This window comes from Octopus bimaculoides, chromosome 22 (assembly GCF_046866305.1).
Source record: "Octopus bimaculoides isolate indiv1 chromosome 22, ASM4686630v1, whole genome shotgun sequence".
NCBI classification, from domain to species: Eukaryota; Metazoa; Mollusca; class Cephalopoda; order Octopoda; family Octopodidae; genus Octopus; species Octopus bimaculoides.
In genome coordinates, this window is record NC_142949.1 from 37,981,264 (window position 1) to 38,007,157 (window position 25,894).

At 37.6% G+C, this 25,894-nt stretch overlaps 1 protein-coding gene across 2 annotated transcripts; it reads right to left on the bottom strand.

Annotated features, from left to right (window-relative positions):
* Positions 1 to 899: 899 nt before the first annotated feature.
* Positions 900 to 19,073, bottom strand: LOC106874985 (dicarboxylate carrier SLC25A8). Of its 2 annotated transcripts, none has more exons than XM_014922918.3 (8): positions 18,978 to 19,073; positions 8,250 to 8,517; positions 7,621 to 7,873; positions 7,000 to 7,237; positions 6,279 to 6,482; positions 5,378 to 5,660; positions 4,686 to 4,775; positions 900 to 1,766 (listed from the first exon to the last, which is right to left on the bottom strand). In XM_014922918.3, exons 3-8 carry the CDS (start codon positions 7,747 to 7,749, stop codon positions 1,736 to 1,738), a joined length of 975 nt encoding a protein of 324 aa, XP_014778404.1. In that variant the 5' UTR covers positions 7,750 to 7,873; positions 8,250 to 8,517; positions 18,978 to 19,073; the 3' UTR covers positions 900 to 1,735. The 2 variants fall into 2 exon arrangements, with proteins under 2 accessions (XP_014778404.1, XP_014778405.1); XM_014922919.3 differs by lacking the exon at positions 18,978 to 19,073 and adding an exon at positions 12,220 to 12,358.
* Positions 19,074 to 25,894: the final 6,821 nt, after the last annotated feature.

The window sequence follows — 25,894 nt, forward strand, 5'->3', positions numbered from 1 at the left end:
CCCTCTGATGATAATTTGCAAGACTGGAATACATGTTGAGCAATTTAACATTATATTTTGTATTTTTGCTAAACACCGATGAGGTGTATTGATAAGATTATATAGTTTTCAAGAAAAAATTAACTTATTGAAACACGTGTATGTTTTATAAAGTATAAAATACCAAATATGCTTTCTGTATTTTTTAATATGATATGAATGATTATATATGTATATATATATATAAAGTGTAGTATATTGCCACTTAAGTGTGGCTGACCCCTAGGGGTGGATGTTACTGTTGCTTTTAGCCCCAGGAGGACATCTCCTCCAGCTGGCTTATCGACACACGACTGTGTCCTGTTTGCCAAGGGAAGTTATCCCTCTCACCTGGCAAACAGGACACAGTCGTGTGTCGATAAGCCAACTGGAGGAGATGTCCTCCTGGGGCTAAAAGCAACAGTAACATCCACCCCTAGGGGTCAGCCACACTTAAGTGGCAATATACTACACTTTATCGTGCAGTTACTGTTAATACTTCATTTAGAGAATTAACATTGCTTATATATATATATATATATATATATATATAATCACATCAATTTTATGTTTAATATAAACACATGGTGTTTAAGAAATGTCTATATTAGATAATGATATTAAAAAAAAATTTCTGTCTTATACTGAAGGTCTGTAATTTGGAAGCAGTTGATGAAATTAACCTCAGTACTTAATTCTAGGAGCATTCTAGGTACTTTAAATCATCTGAAACCCCATTTGTTATGGAGATCCTTTCTTGTATTTTTTTGAAACATTGTGGTTATTTTATCATCATTTTACATCCACTTTTCAACCTGGTATGGATTGGAGGAGTCATCACAATCCATATCAGTTACTGACTATAAATCCCACTGTTGTTGTTTTTTTTTTTTGTTATATTGTTATCTTTATTTATTTCAATGTGTAGATGTATGTGTGGCCAAGCGGTGAGTTCAATCCCACATTGTGGCATCTTGACCAAATGTTTTTACTACAGCCTTGGGTCATTCCAGGCTTTGTGAGTGTAATTTCAGTGAGCAGAAACCACAGAGAAGTCCTTCTGGTTGAGTGTACCAGCAGTCCAAAGGCCTAACCTTATCATATTTGCATCACACTGATCATGTCTGAGAATTATATAAACGGCATGCATGTCTGTGGAATACACAGTTATGTTGTTCACTAATTCAATGAGTAAATTGTCCAGTCAATTGAACAACAGGGCATTCACACTCTAAAATCAATGGCAGAAATTCATCATCCAGTGATAATGTCTTTTCATCGTTATTGATTTCATGTCTTATTAATTATTACTTTAGGATATGTTTTCATCATTATTGTCTGGTATTGTTAATTATTGCTCTCGTCATCATTGACCTCACCTGTTTACTCCACATATCCCACAGTTCCTTGTTATATTGTTGCGTTACATTGTTAGCTATTGCTCTTTTCTTTTAATTAATTACCATTGTTGTTCTCAGTCTTTTAATCAATGTAAATTCCTCGACATTTATCATTCTCATTTGCATTGTATGGTCCCCAATATCTTGAACGCTCACAGGCAATAAAAGAAATCATCTTCATTATTATTATTATTATTATTATCATTTCGTCATCATGCTTGCAGTTGTTGTCATCATCACATGGTTGTAGTAAAGCCTCGAATATTACAGTGCAGTTGACTTTGCTATTGTTGTTGTTGTTGTCGTCGCAGTCATAGCTATGCTTGGCTGGAGTGTTTTCCAAACATCCTGTGTGATTAGAGGTACAGAACATATTTCACATGAGAGAAATGTATTCAGACAGGAGATAAGGAAACATGGAGAGTAAGGAGAGAGGTTGTAGCAAGAGAGGAGTTGGTTCCAGCATAAACAGAGGGTAGAGAATCAGGTAAAGGAATCACATGATACCAGTAAAGGGTTCTTCAGCAAGACAGAAAAAATAGGTTCCATTAAGTCATTTTCCTTCCCTTACATATTTTGAGGGAGCTTTCTTTCTGTTCAAATATGTGTGTGGTGGGAGAGAGAGAGAGAGAGGGAGACAGACAGACAAACAGATAGAAAGCGAATGTAGTTTTATAATTATGCTATATACTTGTGATTGTAGATGATGCACAGCATAAACACCTCCCATATTTTAAATACCCACTGAAGTTGCACTACTGAAGGTAGATAATTAATAATGATGTTTTCATGTAGCTAATGTCTTACCATCTTTTACTAATTATCAATTGTGGTTTAGCTTTACACATATCTTGTGTTTTTTATTGAACTGTTTACCAAGAATGGTGAATCTGGGGAGTATTTTTGCTGCACCCAATGCATGCTTCTGCTTTAGAATGTATGTTTGTGTGTCTGTAAGTTTGTATGTTTTGTGTTGCCATGTCTCTGTATGAATATATGTGTGTATGTGCATGTGTAAGTTTATATATGTGTGCACGTGTCTGTGTGTGTGAATGATTTAAACACATTTGACAAAGGGCAGGTGTTGGAAAGGGGTAGAGAGGTAATGCTCATATGAGTTATGCGGGTGTCTTCTAGAGCTGAGGGTGAGGTACTGCTTAGACATCTACAGGGAAAATGGATATAAATTAGAAATAGTAAAAAACATGTAGTTTCAATGGGGGACCAGGCTTGGCAAGATGGGTGGGTTGGGGGTTCTTCTGGGTCAGAGACTTGATACCATGTGAACTCTGCTAAATGCTCCATAAGGACCAGGCAATTGTGTTAAACCAGTTAGCATATGGATTTTGGTTTGCATATACATTGGTAAGAAGAACAGGAGGAGGAGGAGGAATGTCCAAGAGTTTGGGGCCAAAATTGCTTCAAGTGATCACAGATAAGTGGGATTCACATAGTAAATGTTTAGTTTGAACAAACTAAACTATGGTTTATGTGTATGTGTATGTATCTCTGCATATCAACAGAGTAATGTTTAGAATCAAGAATCCAAAGGACAGAACCTCTTTTATGGTCACTGCATAATCTATGTGTGGATTGCTTGATCTGTTAGAAAAAACAGCAGCCAAATGTCCCTCAAATCAACACTTATCATAAATGATAAATGGGATAACAGAGTCTTACATAAGAGAAATGTGTCTGAAAATAGATGGGCTGGTCATGGCTGGAACATTGTTGTGCATGGGTCTGCTGTATTGAGGGTTGATTTGATGGCTGTGCAACTACAAACTGCTTCGTTAACAAACCATCTTTCTGATTATATCTTCCATGTAGATACATTCTTCATTTGAGATGGTGAAAGTTTTGAAAAGCAAATTTGTCTTCTTAAAAAAAAGGAAGGGCACATTGGATTGTGATCTTGGGTACACTATATCTAAGATTATGGTGGGATGGTCACAACTAGAATGACTATGAATCATAGATCTGTTGATCAAATAGAGCTGATCTGAGCTAAACAACAACAAATACCTCAGCCTACAAGAAATAATAGCTACATCTCTCTCAAATCACACCCTACCATCCAATAAAAAACAAACAAAGGACCATGTAATCCTCTCTGTACAAAATGACAAAGTGATCATGACTGGACTACTTTAGTCAGAGATGACCTGGGGTTAAACAACAACAGCAACAACAGCAAAGAAATTTTATTATATGCCACAAGTGTGTCGTTTGTTTTCTCCAGTTCAAGTGAGGAAATACTGTTTTGAGAGCAAAGGGACTTCACCGGCATTCTCTCATTGTATTAGTAGAAGGGTTAGCAACAACCATACATGACTGCGTTGTCAAGAAGTTCATTTCGCAACCAGAAGGATTCAGGGTTCGATTCCAGTGCTTAGCCTCTGGCACTCTGGGTTGGTGTCATGAAGTTTGGCCTTGATTTGATCAGTGCCTTGTTAGAGGAATTTGAGAGACAGAAACTTGCTTGCAAGCCCAAGATGGATGCAGGTGTACATGCATGTATGTACATACACATGTATGTATATGTATATGTATATATATATATATATATATATATATATATATATATGCATGTATGCAGGCAAAATATGTAAATTGTCTCCCTCTCTATCTCTGTCTGTGTTTCTCAATGTCAGAAATTCAATGAACCAATTGATTTGTGTGTTCAACCAATCGTAGTATAAAATAAATTTTTTTAAATATAAATACAAGAGTGTCAGTAGCAGTAATAGGAAGAGAAGGAGGAGGAGGAGTGATAGTTAGTATTAATGTGTTACTGAAAACTGTTCCTTTGGATGAAACTTTCAAATCGATTCTTAGACAACAATGTTTGCTAAATCCTCATCTTTGCATTTGGGTAAATAGTTCTTCAAAGGACACAAAACAGCTTTTGCTTATTTTTAATTTTTGATTTTTTTTTTAAATATTTTATTTCTATTTTTTCATTTCTTCTTTTCTTCTCTTGGTCAGAATATACAAAGGAGAAGACAATGGAAGTAAGAAGAGGCATTGACCGATTCAAGTAAACAGTAGTATGTTATTAATGGTGATGATGATGATGAAGATGGTGGTGGTGAAGGAGGAGATGATGATGATGGTTGTGGTTGTGGTGGTGGTCATCGTCATCGTAGTGGTATAATAAAGTAAGGGAGGTCAATGAAAGCTGGATAAAGTGGTGGTGGTAGTGGTAGTGGTGGTGATGGTGGTGGTGGTGGTGGTGGTGGTGATATCTAATGAGCCAACACTTGCCTATTGTTGGTCAGGAGTCTCTTGATTTGTTCATAACAGATGAACATAACAATATTCCATGAACCAAGTCGCAGGAAAGAAGGAAAAAATCTGAAATGAGAACAAAGATATTTATATATACATACAGACATGCATATATATATATATATATGTGTGTGTGTGTGTGTGTACATACATAAATATACATATACATACATATATGCATATATATATATGTGTGTATATATATATATATATATATATATATATATATATATATATATATATATATGATACATATATGTGTATATATATATATATGATACATATATATGTATGTGTATATATATATATATATGTATGTATATATATATATATATATATATGTATGTATGTATATATATATATATATATATATATATGTATGTATATATATATATATATATATATGTATGTATATATATATATATATATATGTATGTATATATATATATATATATATATATATATATATATAATGCTTGTGCATTCAGTTGCATCTCTTTAGTCATCCAAAGATGATTTAGTTATTTAATAAATAGTAGTCAATAAAAAGTGCAGGAAGTAAGTACTGCAGTCGGTATGACTCTGAACTTTTGGATGCACTGCCCCAGCATGGTCACAGGCCAGTGATTGAAACCATTTGAAGAACAGAAAGAATTAATGTCACTCACCCTTTGTAGAATGCAATAAAACCACCTTCTTTAAACATTTGAGAAGAACAGCTTAAGACTCCGTTATATTGGCCAGAACTGGAATTCATGTAACGGGTTTTCACTACATCTACAGGAGATGCCACTACAGTGGCACAGAAACCTGCTCCTATTGCTGACACAAAATGACAGGGTAAATTGTCTGATAGGATATTTCTGGTGATGATGAAGTTTTTGACAATGTCATAGGTGACCAACTCTGAGCAGTTGATAACAACATTCCTGGCAATGTTAGGAACCATTCCTGAAAGAATGCAAAAGAAAGAAAACCCATGGAGCAAGGACAAATAAGATATTAGACATTACATGGACCTCCAAGTTAAGATAGAAAAGAGTAGCTGAAAAAACTTAATTCCTTTAAAATTTGATTAATTTGAAATTAATTTTACTATACTCTACATTCCCAACTTCATTTCTTCTCCACATTCACTTGTTTGGATTTAAAACAATTTTTCTTTAAATACCTATATATATATATATATATCATCATCATCATCATCATTGTTTACTGTCTGCCTTCCATGCTGGCATGGGTGGAACATGTATGTGTGTATGTGTATACAAGAGTTAAGGAATGGAGGAGATAAGATCTGGGCTAAATAGAAGCTAAATAGGAAATAACATTCACTGACAAAAAACAAAACAAAATTAAAATTTTGTTACCCACTTTTATGTTCACCATTCACTGCTCTTACTTTGCTCCTCATCTCTTACCATGGAAGTTAAATGATGATGACGATGATGATGATGACGATGATGATGATGACGATGATGATGATAAGATTGAATATTTTTTCTTTAATTTTATTTGAAATTTCTAGAATTTAGAGATGACCAATTAAAAAGACATTTTTTTTGTTACCTTTCCATAAACCTCGGACACCCTCCGTGGTGGCAATAGTTTTATATGCATTCATTGTGCCTGAGTAACGAGCTGGTACACCAGCTTTTTGTGCTTGCATACGCACTTTGACAACATCGGTGGGCTGGGCAATCATGATGGCGATCGCACCAGAGGTCACTCCAGCTGACATTTTGGCAATAAATGATGGTTGCTTTTGGGGATCTAGATGAAGGAAGAAAATATAGGTTAGCATTTGGGAAACAACAACAACAACAATAACAATGGTTTCAAATTTTTGCACAAGGCTGGCAGTTTTTTAGGGGAAAGTGGGTTGGTCAATCACATCTAGTCAGTAATTGTCTGGTACTTAATTTTCTCAACTTAATAGTTATAATAATCTTTTCTATTATAAGCGCAAGACCTGAAATTTGGGGGAGGGGGATAGTCGATTACATTGACCCCAGTGCTCGGCTGTACTTGATTTATCAACCCTGAAAGGATGAAAGGCAAAGTTGACCTCAGCAGAATTTGAACTCAGAATGTGAAAACAGACGAAATACCACTAAGCATTTCACAGGGCATGCTAACAATTCTGCCAGCTTGTTGCTTTCAATAATAATAATAATAATAATAATAATAATAATAATAATAATAATAATAATAATGATAATAATACTTTCTAATATAGATATTAGGCCAGAAATTTCTGAAACAAGTAAAAGATAAATATAAGACTTACTGTTTCCATAAAGACGACTATAAAAGTCTTTAAAACTGTCATAGGAACCAATTCTAATAGATGCAAAACACATTTGTCGTTGCAAACCTGGAATGATGCCATTATAAAGAGCACGTGCACCTTCTTCTTGAATAATCACTCTGATTGTGCCAATTGGTCCTTTATATTTGAATGCCTGTTTCTCTGTCGTTGGCGATACTCCGAGTTTGCTGGTTTTGTTTCCAGTTTCTCCTTGAATCTTTGAAAATAAATATGAAGAATTTTGTGTTAAATTTTTCTGTTCTGGTAAAATCTGGAATTTGATGCAGTTTTCAGTGCTACTACAGATGATGATGATGATGGTGATGGTAGTGGTGGTGGTGGTGGTGGCGGTGGCAGCGGCGGTAATGGAAATAGTGGTGATGACGGTGATGAGAATGATGACGACATTGATGGTAGTGTATAACGATGATGGTGGTAGCGGTAGTTGTGATAGTGACGGTGGTGGAGGTGGTGGTGGCAATAATAAAAGTAATGGTGATGGTAATGTTAGTAGCAATTATGGTGATTACATTTAATTAACAAAAATAAATCAATCGAGGTTATAAAGCTCATCAGAATATTGGGAAAACAGACACTCACTTGTAGCCTGACTTTGGCTGTGTCCAGTGGAAATGTCACACAATCAGCAATACAAGCAGCTGTACCAGCTCCAAAGAATTTCACCGTTAGAGACGGTTCTAAGACATTTGGCGATGTTCTTGAAACCATTTTGACTTCGTGAAATGCAGCAAATATATATAAAAATTAAAATCACAGTTGTCTTGTATTTGATAATTAATTAATTAAATTTAGATTCTTGTTACTGGAATGGAAAGATATGTACGTAGTGAATCTGAAAAGCAAAAATATTATATATATATATATAAATAATTATATATTTAATCATGTTAGTTAATTAGTAAGTAATTAAATTATAAAATTTAAGTGTAAATGGTATCATGCATTGTAAAATAGCAACATGCACTCTGACGAGATTTGAACCTAGTAACATTATGTTTCGTCAAAGCTGACCAGGAGATAAACAACAGTCAGTACTGGTATATATATATATATATATATATATATCATAAGAGACACAATTTGGAAGAACAAGAACAAGAACGTGAAAAGAAAAGAAAGGAAAAGGAAAATGTGAAAAATTAAAGAAATGTAACAGTGGAATATATACAGAGAAACATAATGACTTAGATATAAGTTGTTCTCCTTACCTTTGACTGATATAATTGCAGTACAAGAATATATTAGTGTAGTATATCACAGCAGTTTATAATTGTAATATTTGTTGTTACTATTGTTGCAAGTGTTGTTGCTGTTGTTGTTGTTGTTGTTGTTGCTGTTGTTGTTGTTGTGATGATGTTTGAGAGTCTGGAAAGGTGAAATATGTTGATGTGTATGAATCCAGTGTTGGCAGAGTTCTCATTATGCTTTCAACTCCATCAATAACATTCATTGTTGTATAATTAAGATAACAGCTGTCTGAAATTAAAATGATATAAATAAATAAATAAATAAATAAATGAATGAATAATTATTTCAGTCATAAATATAAGCAAACATAAGTGTGAGTGTGTGTCTGTGCATGTGGGTATGTATGTACATATGAGTGTGCGAAAGACATAGGGAGAGAGAGAGAGAGAGAGAGAGAGAGAGCAAGGTGTTTATGTTCAGAATACTAACCCCTTTATCATCATAGGAATAACCTATATATATTTGTATTATATTATTGCATTTGAAATTAACCAAAAACATTAAATGAAACTTGATACACAACAATTAGAGTTGAAACCGGACAGGAAATATCTATGCATATCTTTGTTATGTTTTGTATACTGAAATTATGCACAAATATTATACTGCCAAGGTCGACTAGCCTTTTATTCTTTTTGAGGTCAATAAAATAAGTATTAGTTGAGCACTGGGGTTGATGTCCTAGGCTAGCCCCTCCCTTCAAAACTTTCAGGCCTTATGCCTGTAGTTCAAAGGAAATCATGCTCAGATATCCAGTGATGTCATATTTTGAAAGTAGATAAAAATTTTCACAACATTGTTCATTACTATTTATTTTTGTGATATGGTATTATTTGTGTGGACTTTGTATTTGTGTGGAATTTGTAAAACAGCAGATTTTAGAAGTACTGGGGTCAATCTGTTTGAGCCTTTCAAGATGGAGCCCCAGCATGACCACCATCCAATGACTCAGACAAGTAACAGATAAAAGATAAAGATATATTCCATAGGAACTATTATCAATTAAAATGTAGCCTATATTTAATAAGAACTATAATTCGTTAAAATGCAGCCTATATTCCATATTTAAAATGTAACCTATATTTAACAGGGACCATAGTCTATTTCACACCTGGTCCTAATCACAAGTTTTGCACGTGACTGGACATGATGATGGAACACTACCGCACATGTCTTGTAATTAACAGAATATTTGGCAAGTCTGTCATCAACGTACCTTGACACAGCAAGTTGCAAATTGACAGAACCAAGCAGAAAGAACTATCTAGACCAATATTTAGTCTACTACTCCTTGACATTTAACCAGCTACAATAACAACAACAACAATGACGGTGATGACATTGGTGGCACATGACTTGCTAAAAACAGCGGCCCAACCTTCCTCAAATTCCACTTGACAGACATTTAAAAAAAATTTTGTTATGGGTTTACAGGTTTTGCCGAACGACCTGCACAAATGATTTGTTTATAGGGATCAAATGTTGATGCCATACATTCTCTCTCTCTCTCTCTCTCTCCATCAAATCGATGTTGTCTGAACAGGTGCACACAGGTGTGCCACGCGTCAGGTGTTAAAATGATAACAGATCAACGTGGAATTAAGTGTTTTGCTCAAGAACACAACGCACCACCCGGTTTAGGAATTGAAATCACGATCTAACGATCGTGAGTGCAACACCTTAACCACTAATAATGATGATGATGATGATGATTTTTTTTATTGACCGCAAACATTATGTAGCAGCACAGGTCAAAACAGTGAATGTGTTGTGTGCGTTGCGTGGGTTTTGCGTGTAAACAAGTTTAACGTATAAATAAAACGAAACAGGACAGTCGAGGTTGGAGCGACTTTGACTATATGTGAAAAAATATCTGCTAGATTAACAGGCATATGGTCAAAGAAAACCAGTGTAACATCATGAATAGGGACAACCATAGTAAGCAGTAATCCCTATTCTAACCGCATACATCCACACACTACCACCACCACCACCACAACCACCACTACACACCACCACCACCACCACCACCACGTCATAAATGAGGTCACTGTCCAGACTAATTCCTCACGCATTTATAAACGCACACACACACACACACAACTCAACACATGCATATACACACATTCACAGTGTATGGAAAACAAGGGGTGATGAGGCGGAAGGGGAGGTTAGAGAATGTAATGAAGTAGAAGCGTCGGCGGTGGTGGTGGTGGTGTTGGTGGTGGTGGTGGTGGTGGTGGTGTTGATGTAAGGTGAGAGTGCAGGAAGTGTGTCACATGTTGTGTTGACTGACGATACTTCGGTCAGCTGGGTCAGTTGCCAAGGTTACGTCAGTCAATAAATGTAACTTTTACAGCAGCAACTATTTCGGTTGTATGGGCACGCATGCGTGTGTGTGTGAGAGGGAAGCGGTGCAAACAGCATGTGTGTGAATGCGTGTAAAAGAGAGAGGGTAAAACCCATGTGTGTGTGTGTGTGTGTGTGTGTGTGTGTGTGTGCCTACCTATATATATATATATATATATATATATATATATATATATATATATATGTATGTATGTGTGTGTGTGTGCGTATGTATGTATATATATATGTATGTATGTATGTATATATGTATGTATGTATGTATATTTCATAGAATCACGGTGCCGATCAAGCTATCGGATGTCATTATACCCCGCTGGTGACAATGCGCTTCGCCTTCGTTTAGCTTTCGGTTGATGGCCACTCTGCTGGCGAGGTGCGTCGGCCAACTTTGCCCCTGAAATGGGAAGGCAGCCGGTCGCAGGAGTGACCCATTTACAGCTGAGTGGACTGGACCAGCGTGAAATGAAGTGTTCTGCCCAAGGACACAACGCTCCGCCGGTCTGAGAATCGAAACCACCATCTCGCAATCGTGAGTGCAACACCCTAACCACTAGGCCACGCACCCTCAAACACATACATACATACATACATATATGAAGAAGTCGCAAGAGGGAACGAAAATCTTAGAAAAAATAAATAGGAGTGGCTGTATGGTAAGTAGCTTGCTACCCAACCACATAACCACATGGTTCCGGGTTCAGTCCCACTGCATGGCACCTTGGGCAAGTGTCTTCTATTATACCCTCGGGCCGACCAAACCATTGAGAGTGGATTTGGTAGACGGAAACTGAAAGAAGCCCGTCGTATACATGCATATATATATATATATATATATATATATATATATATATATATATATATATATATATATATATATATATATGTATGTATGTATGTATGTATGTATGTATGTATGTATGTATGTTTGTGCGAAATAAATAAAATGAGTGGAAATCGAACCGGTGAGTGTATCAATAAAGCACTAAAAGAGAATAACTCTTCCCGTATATATTTATATATATATATCATAAAGTCTTACGTTTAAGATGATTCCCATGCATTCCCTGAAGAGAAGGTTACAATTTTAACATCACAGATCCCTATGGATCACACAGGTTGTAATCCTTTGAAACATATGTAGGAATAAAGTATGCAATTATAACATGCGTTTTCTCCATTCCTTAAATTTTATATATATATATATATATATACACACACACACAGAGGCAAACATATGCGTATGTGTCTATGTGACTGCGTGTGTGTCTGTGAGTGCGTGTGAGTGTTTGCGTGTGTCCAGCATTTACAAAACAAAACAAAAAAAGGCGTAAACAAGGGAATACGTGGAAAGGCACTTAGAGACCATTCATTCCGAGAAAATAAAGACCTTTTGCCGAAGTGCGTCTGTACTTACGTTATGATTCAGTTGAAGATCAAGAATGAGCAAGCAAGACAAACAGACAGACAGACAGATAGATAGATAGATAGATAGATAGATAGATAGATAGATAGATAGATAGATAGATAGATAGATGGAGGTATAGGTATGTGTTTACGTACGCGCTGATGTAAACATGTATATACGATACACTAGTTGTCTTATTACATCATCGCAGACAACAGCCGTTCGTTCCGTACACGTTTCGTTCATAACAGCAGCAACTGGCATGTGTGGCAACGGCTTAAAAGTACATTATTAGAATTACCTCCCTTCCGGTCACTCCTCCCACTTCGTGATCTCTTTATCTTCTCCTCTCTCTTCTTAACTAACTGCCTCTCTCTCTCTCACTGTCTCCCTTACTCTTCATCTATCTATCTATCTATCTATCGTCTTCTCTGTCAGTCTCTTTGTCTCTCCTTCTTTCTATTTTGCTCAGTTTTTCTCTCCTCTTTCTAGTAATCACAGTTTCTCTCTTTCTTCTTTCTTTTTTAAACTTTCTCCACTCTTAACTTCGTACACATACTCACTCACTCACTCATTCATTCACATACTCACTCACTCACTCACACACACACACACACAATTATCTTCGGCATAATGTCTGCTTGGACAAATTTTTCCGTCTCCCACCATTTTTTTTCGTTTTTTCGATTCCCACATAACATCCACACATATACATATACATACACACATACATACCTACATACATAGGTACATACATAAATATGCATACACTCACGCACACATACTACACACATGTACAATCACATATACATAAAATATACCTTCACACACACACACAAACGCATGCGCGTACATGCACACCTATCCGCAGCATGTTCGCTTTGTTGATGTTTCTTAGAACATTAATAAGTGCGATCGGATTTCACAAGATGCTAACACCGATAAACATGCAAGGCTGAAGGGGAGTAGGAAAGAAAGAGAGGAGCAACGTAGAATGTGTGATGGCCAGACTCACTTCGTAGTTCACAAACTAGAATAAAAATTTCGTAAACAATGAAATCCAAGGACGTCTACATAGCGACAGTTAAGGGCCTTTATTTACAAATTTTTGTTTTGGCTGTGTGGTTGAGAGGCTTGCTTACCAACTTCGTGGTCTTCGGTTCAGTCCCATTGAGCGGCTACTTCGGCAAAGTGCGTCTTCCGCTATTAGCCACGGGCCGGTCAAAATAGACAGATACTGAAAGAAGCCCTTCGTACATACATACATACATACATACATATATATATATATATATACGACGGGCTTCTTTCAGTTTCCGCCTACCAAATCCATTCACAAGGCTCTGGTTGGCCCGAGGTTATAGTAGAAGACACCTACTAAAGGTCCCATACAGTAGGACTGAACCCGAAACCATGTGGTTGGAAAGCAAGCCTCTTACCACACAGCCACTCCTACACACACACATACGTACGTATGTGGTATAACTTTGACCGGGAGGAACTGATGTCATCAATCGTTATCCAAGGATTGTCAGGTGTTTCGACCCTGAGCCCTAACTCCCTTACGTTTTGGTAAATCAGTAGAAGGGAGCCAAATCACTGCTCATCATCCCTTGTCCTTTGCTCTATAACCAACGAGAGACTCTTTTAGTTGCTTCTCCCATCCTGCGCACAACTACCCATCGCTCTTTTCTCCTCATACCAATTCCTGTAAGCATCCTTCGCACCGACTGGATACGTAATCTCCAAACCCTAAAGCCAACCTCGACTAGGAAAAGCCATGACTGATTACAAAAATATTACTGAGGTGAAATAAAACGTAAGACAATGATAAACACCTTTGCAAACTAAATAACTAAACATACATCGATTAGGGTATCACTCATTTAATACCGTGAAATGAAAAAAACCTTTAAACAACGGAGATTATTAGACGAAAACGATAGGCAAAATCTAGCAGCAGACACGTTTAAAATCCGAAAAACAAGATTGTTTATCTGACAGCACATTAGCATAGCAGCCGGTTGTCAATCAAGTGAACGGTGAAAGTAAAAACAAGCAGAAACAACAATGACAGAAAAACAAATTTTTCTTTAATTCTGAGATTTTTGAACAATCATTGCATCATCTGCCAATGTCGTAACCAAGACATTACTGTTGCATCATTCATTTTTGTTTGAGTTGTGTGGGAGAGGGTGCGGTGTCCCTTCCTATTTTCAAAAATCGAATTCATTTTTATGTCAATGCATTGCTCCAGTTGTTCAGAATGCAGATTTTTGCCTGCTCTTAATTCACGCGCGCGCGCGAACGCACACACACACACACACACAGACACACAGACACACATACACACACACACACACACACACACACACACACATATTCTTTTATTTGTTTCAGTCATTTGACTGCAAATCGACCCCAGGACTTATTCTTTGCAAGCCTAGTACTAATTCTATCGGTTTTCTTTTGCCGAACCACTATGTTACGGGGACGTAAACATACTAACATCGCTTGTCAAGCGATGGTGGGGGTACAAACACAAACACACACATAAACTCATATATATATATATATATATATATATATATATATATATATATATATATATATATATATATATTTCAGAATGAGATAAAAAACCAAAGCTGTGAAGATTTTAGAACATTTATAAATAGAAGGTATTACAGCTGTTTCCAGGATATTTATTATATCCCTTCATCAGAGACGGTGTTAGAAAATGGTTAAGCAATAGTTAATTTAGATAAGATACGAAATAGAGAGTGAAGTGGAGGAATGAAAATAGATGTGAGATATGCAGGGATATTGCATTTGTAGATCCATTATTTAGGCAGAATTGTATACATATAAGATTCCAATACCTTGTGAGTAAATAATGGATCTACAAATGCAATATCCCCGCATATCTCACATCTATTTTCATTCCTCTACTTCACTCTCTATTTCGTATCTTATCTAAATTAACTATTGCTTAACCATTTTCTCACACCGTCTCCGAGGAAGGGATATAATAAATATCCTGGAAACAGCTGTAAGACCTTCTATTTATAAATGTTCTAAAATCTTCACAGCCTTGGTTTTTTATCCCATTCTGAAAAAACTTTTTTACGTATACACATGCTGATATATGACCTACGTTGGACTCCTCATTCGCATAATCACTGAAGCTGGAGCTTAACTATGGTCTATCCATAGCATTTACTCAGTATTACCTGACACCTCTGGGTCTTACTGACACCATTACCTCTCATAACCTCTCTCTCTCTCTCTCTCTCTCTCTCTCTCTCTCTCTATAATATATATATATATATATATATATATATATATATATATATATATATATATATATATACATACATATATATATATGACAGGCTTCTTTCAGTTTCCGTCTACCAAATCCACTCACAAGGCTTTGGTCGGCCCAAGGCTATAGTAGGTCTAGACAGCTATTTTATTTCATGTCAACGGTTTTTGTCGTCTTTGAGGTTCCTCATGTCTTCAGAATTTGGTACGAGAAACGATTGAACACCACGACATTACATTGATAACCCAGCACCTGAGAAACGAGAAGCCGACCTAGTTTTCGACAGAGATCAAATCGATGTACGGTGGCGGGGGAGGTGGCAGTGGGAGCGGTGGTAGTGTTGATAGTGATGATAATGGCTGTAGTGGTGTTAATAGTAGTGGTAGCAATGGTAATGGTGTTGTTGTTGTTGTTGTTGTCGTCGGTAGTGGTGGTAGTGATGGTGGTGGTAACAGTTGTATTTTATGGTTGGTTGGCAGTGTGGCGTTGGTAGTAACTGTAGGTAAGGCAGTATTATGGTAGTGGTGGTGGTGGTGGTGGAGGTGATGATTGGGGATTGTGGTGATGTCGTATGATAGCGACAGTCGTAACTATGGCGGGGTGGGGCAGTGTGTGAAGGTGGCGGCGGCGGCGGACGTGGCGCTGGTGGTGGTTGGTGTGGTAGTGGTGGTGGTGGTGGTGGTGGTGTTGAACAAATTCTCTTGGTCACAGCTGGACCTCGTTGTTGTTATCGTTGATTTTGTGGTTGTTGTTGTTTCTGTTGTTCTTGTGATTGTTATAGCGATAATTGTGCGTTACTGCTGTATTGACAACGCTGCTGTTGTTATAGTAGTAGTAGTAGTAGTCTCCTGTTTCTGACGAAGAGCTTTGCTCGAAACGTAAAACCACCTTTCCTTCCTTCCCTGAGCATCTTGTTAATAGTTTGCATCTACCACATCCTCACGTTGTATTTTTTCCTCATCTTTTTGGGGGATTAACTATTACACACACACACACACACACACACACATATATATATGTATGTATGTGTGTATATAATAGTTAATATATACATACATACATACATACATACATACATACATACATACATACATAGCCTCGAATAAAACCTATGGACATATTTTAAAGTATAGAATAACATCGAAACAAATGACTACTACTATCTCACCAGTAAATATGAAAAGTACCTTGAATGCCAGACTGTAACACTACCACAATGATTATTCAATTGATTTGGGAATTTCAGTTATTTCTTTAGGAAGGGAAAGAATATCTTTATAGCCTTAGATCGTTTATTGTGTATTTCTTTAGTTTATTGTGTATTTCTTTAGTTTTAAACAGAGGTTTATATATATCCTGAATCTCACTGTACCTCTCTCTCTCTCTCTCTCTCTCTCTCTCTCTCTCTATCTATCTATCTATCTATCTCTCTTAAGCATGTAGGTATTTATGGGCATATGTGCATGTACATACACACACACACACATACACACATATATGTATATATATATGCATGTATATATATATATATATATATATATATATATATATATATATATATATATATATACATATAATATGTATGTATACACGTATATACAGATATGCACATACATGTACCTACATGCATAGAGAGAGATAGACAGGTAGATAAAGAGAGATACAGTGAGATTCAGGGTATATTTATATATATGTATATAATATATATATATATATATATATATATATATATATATATATATATATATATATATATATATATACATATGTATGTATATGTATACACACAAATACGCAAAAACATGCGCGTGCGCGCATATTGGTAGATAGAATATGATTCTGAAATATATCTTTATTTGTGAGTAATTTTATTTTATGTCTGTTTTTTGGTGACATAAGCCACAACCCTAACCCTAACCCCCCCCCCCCCCTCCCCACCACCACCACCAACTCGCACCGGTTACACCCAGAGAAGAATAAGGGTGGTTGACATACGGCTTCCAGTCAGCAGTAACAACAACAATGGTCGGGTGTTGTTTAGTTTGTTACAGTTTAGTCGCATGAAGACGTATAACCTGGTGGTCAGGAGGCCGGCGGTTGCATTTAGAAAGAGAGCGAGAGGGGGGAGATAGATAGAGAGAGACAGAGGTAGGGTGGGGACATTCGTGCGAGATAAAAGCAACAGTTATAAGTTTTGAGGGGCTGCTCATAGGTCTTCTCAATCTCTGACAAGAAAAGCCCGTCAGCATCAGCATCTCCACCACCACCACCACCAACAACAACAACAAGTTACACACACACACACAAACTTTCACACATATGCATACACACACGAGTACAAACACAAATACATACATATACAGACACATACCGTTTTGAAGTCAATATTACTAATCTCTCATAAAAAGAATAACACAAAGAAAAGTAAGGCCCAGGGCATGATTTTCCTGGGGGCCTGTAATGTTATATCCCCGGCCCATCCCCGGGTCGACCAAAAATTTGAGGATTCGGTAGACAGAAACTGAAAGAAGGGCAGAATTCTGGTTTAAGCATCGATGTTAGAAAAAAAAAAAAAAGATGATTAAAAAAAAATTTTAATCCCCACCCCATAAATCCTAAAAGCTTCATTTTCTTTCCTAATTTTGTTTTTTTTAAATATGAATTTGAAATGCGGACAGTCCGAATTTTGTTGCTCAAATCCCAACTATGGACCGCCTTTGGGTGAATCATCATTTCATTAAATGTGTTTTGGGGTAGAAGAAGAATATTGAAAAATATCAATAGATTTCAGAGTGACAAAGAAACGAGGAAGGTATCAGGTGGTCGTAGGATGTGCTAAATATAACAGTTAAATCGCCTTTAAACCATACACACAAAAATTTCATCTTGCATAATTGTATGAATTATCGCGTGTAGAACATAAACACTAAAAAATTTTATGAAAATTCCCCAAAATAAAAAAAAAAAGTTTCGAGGGGTCACATGGGTTGTTTAAACCAGAATTCCGCCGAAAGAAGTCAGTCGTATACATGGGTTGTTTAAACCAGAATTCCGCCGAAAGAAGTCAGTCGTATACATATGTATACGACTGACTTCTTTCGGCGGAATTCTGGTTTAAACAACCCATGTGACCCATACCCCACCACTGCTTGCTGACCGGTGCTGGTATGTTTACGTCCCTAACTTTTCTGTCAGGCAATTTGGACGATAAAGTAACGAACTTAAAAGTACCTGGATTCATTGGATCGACTAAAAGTTTTCAAGGCGGTGCTCCAGGGTGGCCGTCGTCTAATGACTGTAACAAGTAAAAGATAACACACACACACACACACACACACACAACATATATACGTCTACGTACATCCACAACAAAGTACCCGAGCGTTGTATACAACAACCAAGTTATTATTATTGTAATAAAACTCACAAAAACAAGAACATCAAAACAAAAAATTGTGCAAAAACAATAGTAAAAGAAGTAATATATAAACGAAGAATAAAAAAGAAAAACCAGAAAAAAGAAAAAAAAAGAGAGAAACTGTGAGAGAAAGAGAGAGAAAAAGTAAGATTTAGAGTGAAACTGACCAGAACCAGACGAAATAAATTTAAGGCAATGTGGTGCTTGGTTGTTTGTGAGAAGTTAACAACTGAACTGTCTTCCTGAATGACTGTTGTTGGAATAAGAGAAAGTGGTGTGAGTCGTTTAACAAGGATGACAACCACATGTGATTTAGTGGAGGTGGAGGAGGAGGGTTGTGGTGGGAGAGCTGCCGGTGGTGGTGGTGGTGGTGGTGGTGGTGTATGGGGTGAGCGATAGGTGCGACGGGTACCTGTTGTTTACTACCAATCGGTAGTGTTGTGTGTCCACACATGCATGAAGCCTATACTCTCGTCTCAAGGCATATACATGATATGTAGATACGCGCGTGCACACACACACACACATACACATACGTAGAGAGAGAGAGGGAGAAAGAGAGAGAGAGAGAGTGAGAGAGGAGGAGAGAAAAGGTAAGAGAGATTGAGAGAGCGAAAGGAAGAGGTGTGGATGTGTGAGTGAGTGCCTACACGTGAATGACAGCGAGTGAATTAGAAATAACTTCTTTTTTTTTTACACCTACAAACAACTTCACTCAGTACACACACGTATACACACAAACACACACACACACATACACACACACACACACACACACACACACACACACATACATACACATTTATATATATAGATATGTGTGAAAAGATAAACAAGAATGCTGTGTAAGTTTGTTTTTATTCAGGACACACACACACACACAAAAATATCATATAAACAAAAATAATGGAAAAACCAGAGATTGAAAGAAACAAAGAGGTGTGACCGTTTCTGAGTCTTTTCATTGGTGCATCCGGGCTGACGTGTTCTTGTAGTGTGCGCCTGTTTACATGTATGTAGGTGTGTCAATGCAATGTGTGGATGTATGTGTATGTGTGGGTGCGTGTGCGTGAACATGTGTCATACTGTTGTTTTGGTTTGTGTGAAATGTTTTCAACAACTTTTTTAGTTCCAGGTCAGAACAGAATCTGCCTATAAATCTGCCTATAAATCTGCCTATAAATCTGCCTATAAATCGAACAGACTTTCCTAACATTGACAGCCTGATCTGTGTTACACACACACACACACACGCACGCACACACAGACACACACATACACACACACACATACACACGTATATCTATCTATCTATCTATCTATCTATCTATCTATCTATCTATCTATCTATCTCACTCTCTCTCTCTCTCTCTCTCTCTCTCTCTCTCTCTCTCTCTCTCTCTCTCTCTCTCTCTCTGTGCTAAGAAGTTTACCACTCAAACTCAAACTCAGGTTTACTTGTTTCGGTCATTAGACTCCGGCCGTGCTGGGGCACAACCTTGAAGAATTTTTAGTCGAATGAATCGACCCCTGTACCTATTTTTGTTAAGTCTGGTATTTATTGTATCGGACACTTTTTACCTAACTGTTAAGTTACGGGGACGTAAACACACCAGCACTGGTTGTCAAGCGGTGGTGGGTGACTCGGGTTCAGAAGTTACAGCCCGAGCTGTTATCTTTACTCGTAGAAATTAAAAGTAATCCGAATTCAATGTTTTCTTGAAACAATAAATTTCTGTAGAGATTAAGATCTATGAAACATTTCCGTTCTGCAATATTCTTAAAGGAACGAAAAATTATCCAACTTGGGTTAATACGAACGAGTGTTGCAGGTGTAAAAGACTAACTGGCGTCTCTTGTCAAAAGTACAGGCGACGGTCAGATGGCTGATGTCTCTTGTGCACTCCGCTGTCGTTATGTGATTGCTGTTATTCTCTGTGTAAAGATCAGTTGTGTTTCGCAGAGTTGCTTTATTTTTACTCTTAACTTAGAAATGGAGAAAGACATAGTGGTAGATATAAAAAGAAATAAGTTATTTGGTGCTAGAAATAAAGCGGAAAAAAGTGAAATTTTGGGGATATTTTTGGAGTGGTAATATATATATATATATATATATATATAAAAACAAATAGTAAATGAGTATATGCATATATACGTACAGGTATGTGCATACCGACATCCACCTGTATGTATAGGTGCATATCTGGGTACAGGACATTGCAAACAAACGTAGACGAGAACACACGAGCCACATAGAGAACATTCTCCTTCATCAGCCACCCACGTTTTAACACCGGCGTTTCGACGAGCTTGGGCAGGACGCATCGCTAAAACGGCTCGTCCCATGGATCGCAGATTAAATTTGTATACGCAAATTAAATCTAGCCATGGAGGAATGTAGTGGCGGACAAAAAACAAGACAGGAAAACAAACAGAAAAGGCTTTACGGCCAGACGAGAAAAATTATGATATATATATATACTTGAACTGCAACAATGCTAGGACCCGCCTTGAAAAATTTTCGTTAAACCCCAGTCTGTTTTTTTAAAATATTTTTTGAAGTCAGATACTTGTTCTATCGGTTTCTTTTGCCGAACTGCTATGTTACATGACGCAAACAACCCAACACTGACTGTCGGGAGATAGTGCGTAACAAGCACAAACGCAAACGCACGCACATATAAGTATATAATCCTACATACATACACACATACATACATACATACATACACACTCACAAACATGTCGGGATTCTTTCAGTTTCCGTCTACCAAAGCCTACCACTTACAAGGCTTTGGTCGGCCCGAGTCTACAGCAGAAGACTATTTTTATTGCTCGAGGTGACACGCAATGGGACTGAATGCGGTTGTATGTTGAGCAACTATGTCGTGAGCTTTAGTTTTCTTGTTTCTACCACGCCATCTACTTGTTTATATTGCGTGCATTCGAATGGAAGATTTAGTTTAGACGACACAATGCTGATTTGTAACTTGTCTTATTAAGCGAACCTCCAATTTTTCTTCCACCTGTCGCCATGCCCCTGAACTGATTGTTCTGGTTTCAATTACTGTTACCTGAATATATGTCTTCATGATAAATATTGCAGCTATGGCAAGAACAGCAGGGTGAAAGAGCCAGATTTCGATTACATCGACCCGCAATACTGAACTGGTGCATGTTTTACCAACTCCGAAATGATAAAAAGTAAAGTCGACCACGACGATATGTGAACTCAGAGCGCAAAGACGGACAAATGCAGCGAAGTATTTTAGCCCGACGTGCTAACGATTCTACCAGCACGCCGTCTGCAACTTTTCACATATTGGAATCGATTTCATATATAGCAAAGTAATGATTTCAAATTTTAGCACAAGGCCAGCAAGTTCCGGGGAGGGGTGCTAATCGATTACATCGAACACAGTGCAGAAATTTATTGTTTCAAGAAAACATTGAATTTGAATTACTTTTAATATTTACCTGTATAGATAACAACTCGGGCTGTAACTTCTGAGCCCGAGCAAGCGCTAATATTGTTTAATCTTCGTGGTAACACTAACTAATTTGAGCCACTCCTGTTTCGATGTTGTAAACTTCCTTCTTTAAAGGCATTTGAAAAGCTTTTGTTACAATTTCATGTCAGTTGGTACACCAAACACCAATTAATACTTACTAATTTCAAATTTTGTCTCAGAAAATGTTTTGAATATGCAAATAAAGCTCCTGTTCCATTATGTTGGCCACCATCTAACGATGCTGACTGGTGAGCCAATCTTTTAGGGATGCATCGAGCTGTACTGATATAATGTAGGATTAATATAAAAATAATAACAATAATACTCCTTGGATAGTATTTATAAATATTTTAATGCATCGCTACGCGCGTCTCCACAAATCCCATGTCTCTTAAGATCACAGTCCGTATTCCTTAGATGATTAAAGTGTCGTCCGTAGTATCCGGTGGGTATCGAGTTGATCATCTTCATAGATTCATTTCTTCAGGCGATATAATATTAATGGATGTTTGACAGAGGGTTGTTTATCCCTTTTGACCAGTGAGAAGGTTATATATATATGGATAGTTGAAATTTATAGAAAAACAAAAAAAAAAAAAACGAAGACAGGTGTATGAGCAACAAGCAGGTGTATTAGTTTGATGATCGGGAAAATGGAAAAGTCTTTTACGTTTTGAGCCTACGCTCTTCGGCAGAAAGGAATAAGAGAAAATAAACAGAGAGAGAATGTAAAAGACTTGTAGATTTCAGCGGTCCAGCACATATAACATATATATATATGCATGCATGTATGTATGTATGTATGTATGTATGTGTGTGTGTGCGTGTGCGTATGTACGTGTATGTGTGTGGTTCAAAATTGTACGAAAATACAAAAGCACATACACAAAGAAACAGCATACAGAGACACACTAGAGGAAAGAGAGGGATGAGACGAGATGTTAGCGGGAGAGGGAGGTCGCACCGATGCAGTCGCCAGTGTAACGACCATATAGTTCAGGAGTGGGAACGATGAACTGAGAGAATATTTGGGCCTCAACACAGCTGACGAACAGTTTCGCATAGTATGGGCTCATTCTTGTTCCCATGGCTACTCCAGAGAACTGATGGTAAAATTCACACACAGTTTAGAGAGAGGACTATATATGTGTGTGTGTGTGAATGTGTGTTTATATATGTATGTATGTATGTATGTATGTATGTATGTATGTATATGTGCGTGTATGTATGTGGCCTTTTCTTATATGAGACGGCGGGATGTAATTCGAAAGATATGGTAACTATTTCAAGCATATCGCAGGACCACATAGTGGCAGCTCTCCGTCTCTCGGTCTACCTTATCTCAATGATGGCTGTCTGTGTTTGTTTTTAAGTTGTAGAGTGAATGAAGTGTGAGCTAAATGAGAAACCAGAGGTTACGGTGCGTCAGGTCAAAGTTCAACAAGTGACATCCTTATCAAAACCACTTACATCTAAAACCAATATTGATATTTATGTAACGCTATGATATAGATACGGTAATACAGAGTTGACTGAAATCACGTGATATGAGAGTTCCTGCGCTAACGATGAACAATTCTCGTCTGCTACGATCTGTGTGCGCGCTTTTATAAGAGGATTTCTCGAGGCCAATAACGCAGTATTGCGTGTTTTAACAAGGCATCCACGTTAAGTTGTTTGTAAAGATTACCTTTTGGTGTTAATAATGTTTCCATCGTTAATAATTATATATGCTATATAAATCAGAGTATGTGTGTGTGTGTGTGTATGTGTGCATATCACCGACGGGCTCCGATATGGTACATCCGAGAGAAAAACGGATTTGATTTTTGTAATCTGCGTCCCGAAGACAAAGCACTCTATTAATATTTATCACTTTCCAGTGAGTTTTAGTTTTGACATGACCATCAGTAACTCACAAGGCAAACATCTTAGGTTGACGGTTTACATCTTGAAGTGCCCTGCATCACCCATTGTCAGCTTTATGTTGGGTGTTCAAGGAAAGAAAGAAAGGGTAACATTTACAACTATGCACCTTGTTTTCAACTTCAACTCTTATACTTTCCAACGCCGTTGACTGTTCGCCAAAATACATCTAGCTATTCCTGAAATAAAGGAAAAAAACTTTTTAAAGCCAAAATTCAGTTTCTGTCTACTAAATCCATTCACAAGGATTTTGTCGGCCCGAGGCTGTAGTAAAAAACACTTGCCAAGGTGCCACGCAGTGGGACTGAACCTGGAACCATGTGGCTGGGAAACAAACTTCTTAATACACAGCCGTGCATGTGCATAGCGATTCTGGCAGCTCGCCGTCTTATGTCGAGTTGCAATAAAAACAATTTAACATTAAACTGAAGAAGTACTCAATATTTTTCGTAAAGTGCTTATTTGATACGCATTTAGAAGAGGAGCGACGGTGCGTTTGTGTTTTTGCCTGGCTGTGGTATGTGTTTATGTGTATATGAGTATAGTGTGACGGTGAAGTGGAGAAAGAAAGAAAGAAAGAAAGAGAAAGATGAAATGTTGAGAAAAAGAAATAAGGTAGGGAAAGAAAAAGAAAGCGGACAGATTCTTATGACGTCAATGTATTGTGAAAGAACAACAAAACAGCAACAACGACAATGACAACAACGAAACAACAGCATCAGTAGACAACAAGAATGTGTGCGTTCGTCTAAGTCATGTGGCTGGTGATGTGTTGATGACGGATGCTGTGTAGAAGATGAGGAGTGAACAGATAGACGCCAATGATGCGGTTGTTGTTGTTGTTGCAGATTTCTTCACCGAGATGAAGAAAATGTTATTTACTCTTATACACATGCGTACAGAGGCACCTACATATGCGCGCGAGCGCACTTTAGCATCCCGACTTCCTCACAGCATCTCTGCCATTTACCGATGGAATCTGGGACGAAGACCGAAATATCATGCTACCACCACTGACATCACCATTACTCCCCACCACCGCCGCTGCGATTACAACCGCCACCACCATCACAGCCGTCACCCACACCACAACTGCGTCACCATCATCAACACCATCACTACCACCCCTCACCACTTTCACCACAACCACCACCTCCACCACCACCACCACCACCTCCACCACCACCACCACCACTTCCACCACAACTATCGTCATTATTGTCATCATTACCACCCTCGTCATCATTATCCTCGTCACTGCCACCGCCACCACCACCACCATTATCAGCCACAACAACAACAATAGCTACATCATATGCACGAGCAACCGAGGAAGCACGTGGCAAATGAGGAACACATAAGTGGTCGTCCAACCAGCTAGAAATAACAGCCAAATTACCTTAAAAATGGACACTTTGGCTTATATAGTCCTAGATACATGAAGAAAAAATGACGGGATGGTCACAGAAAGAATACTTCCATCTGACGATACGTTCGCTCATTCAGAACTCACCTTGGATAAAGAAGCACCATGACCATCGCACCACCACTACCACCACTACCACCATCACCATGATTATCACCATCATTATCATTAAACCATCTCGCTACTGCTGTCAAGATGGATATCATTAGCGTCAACATCA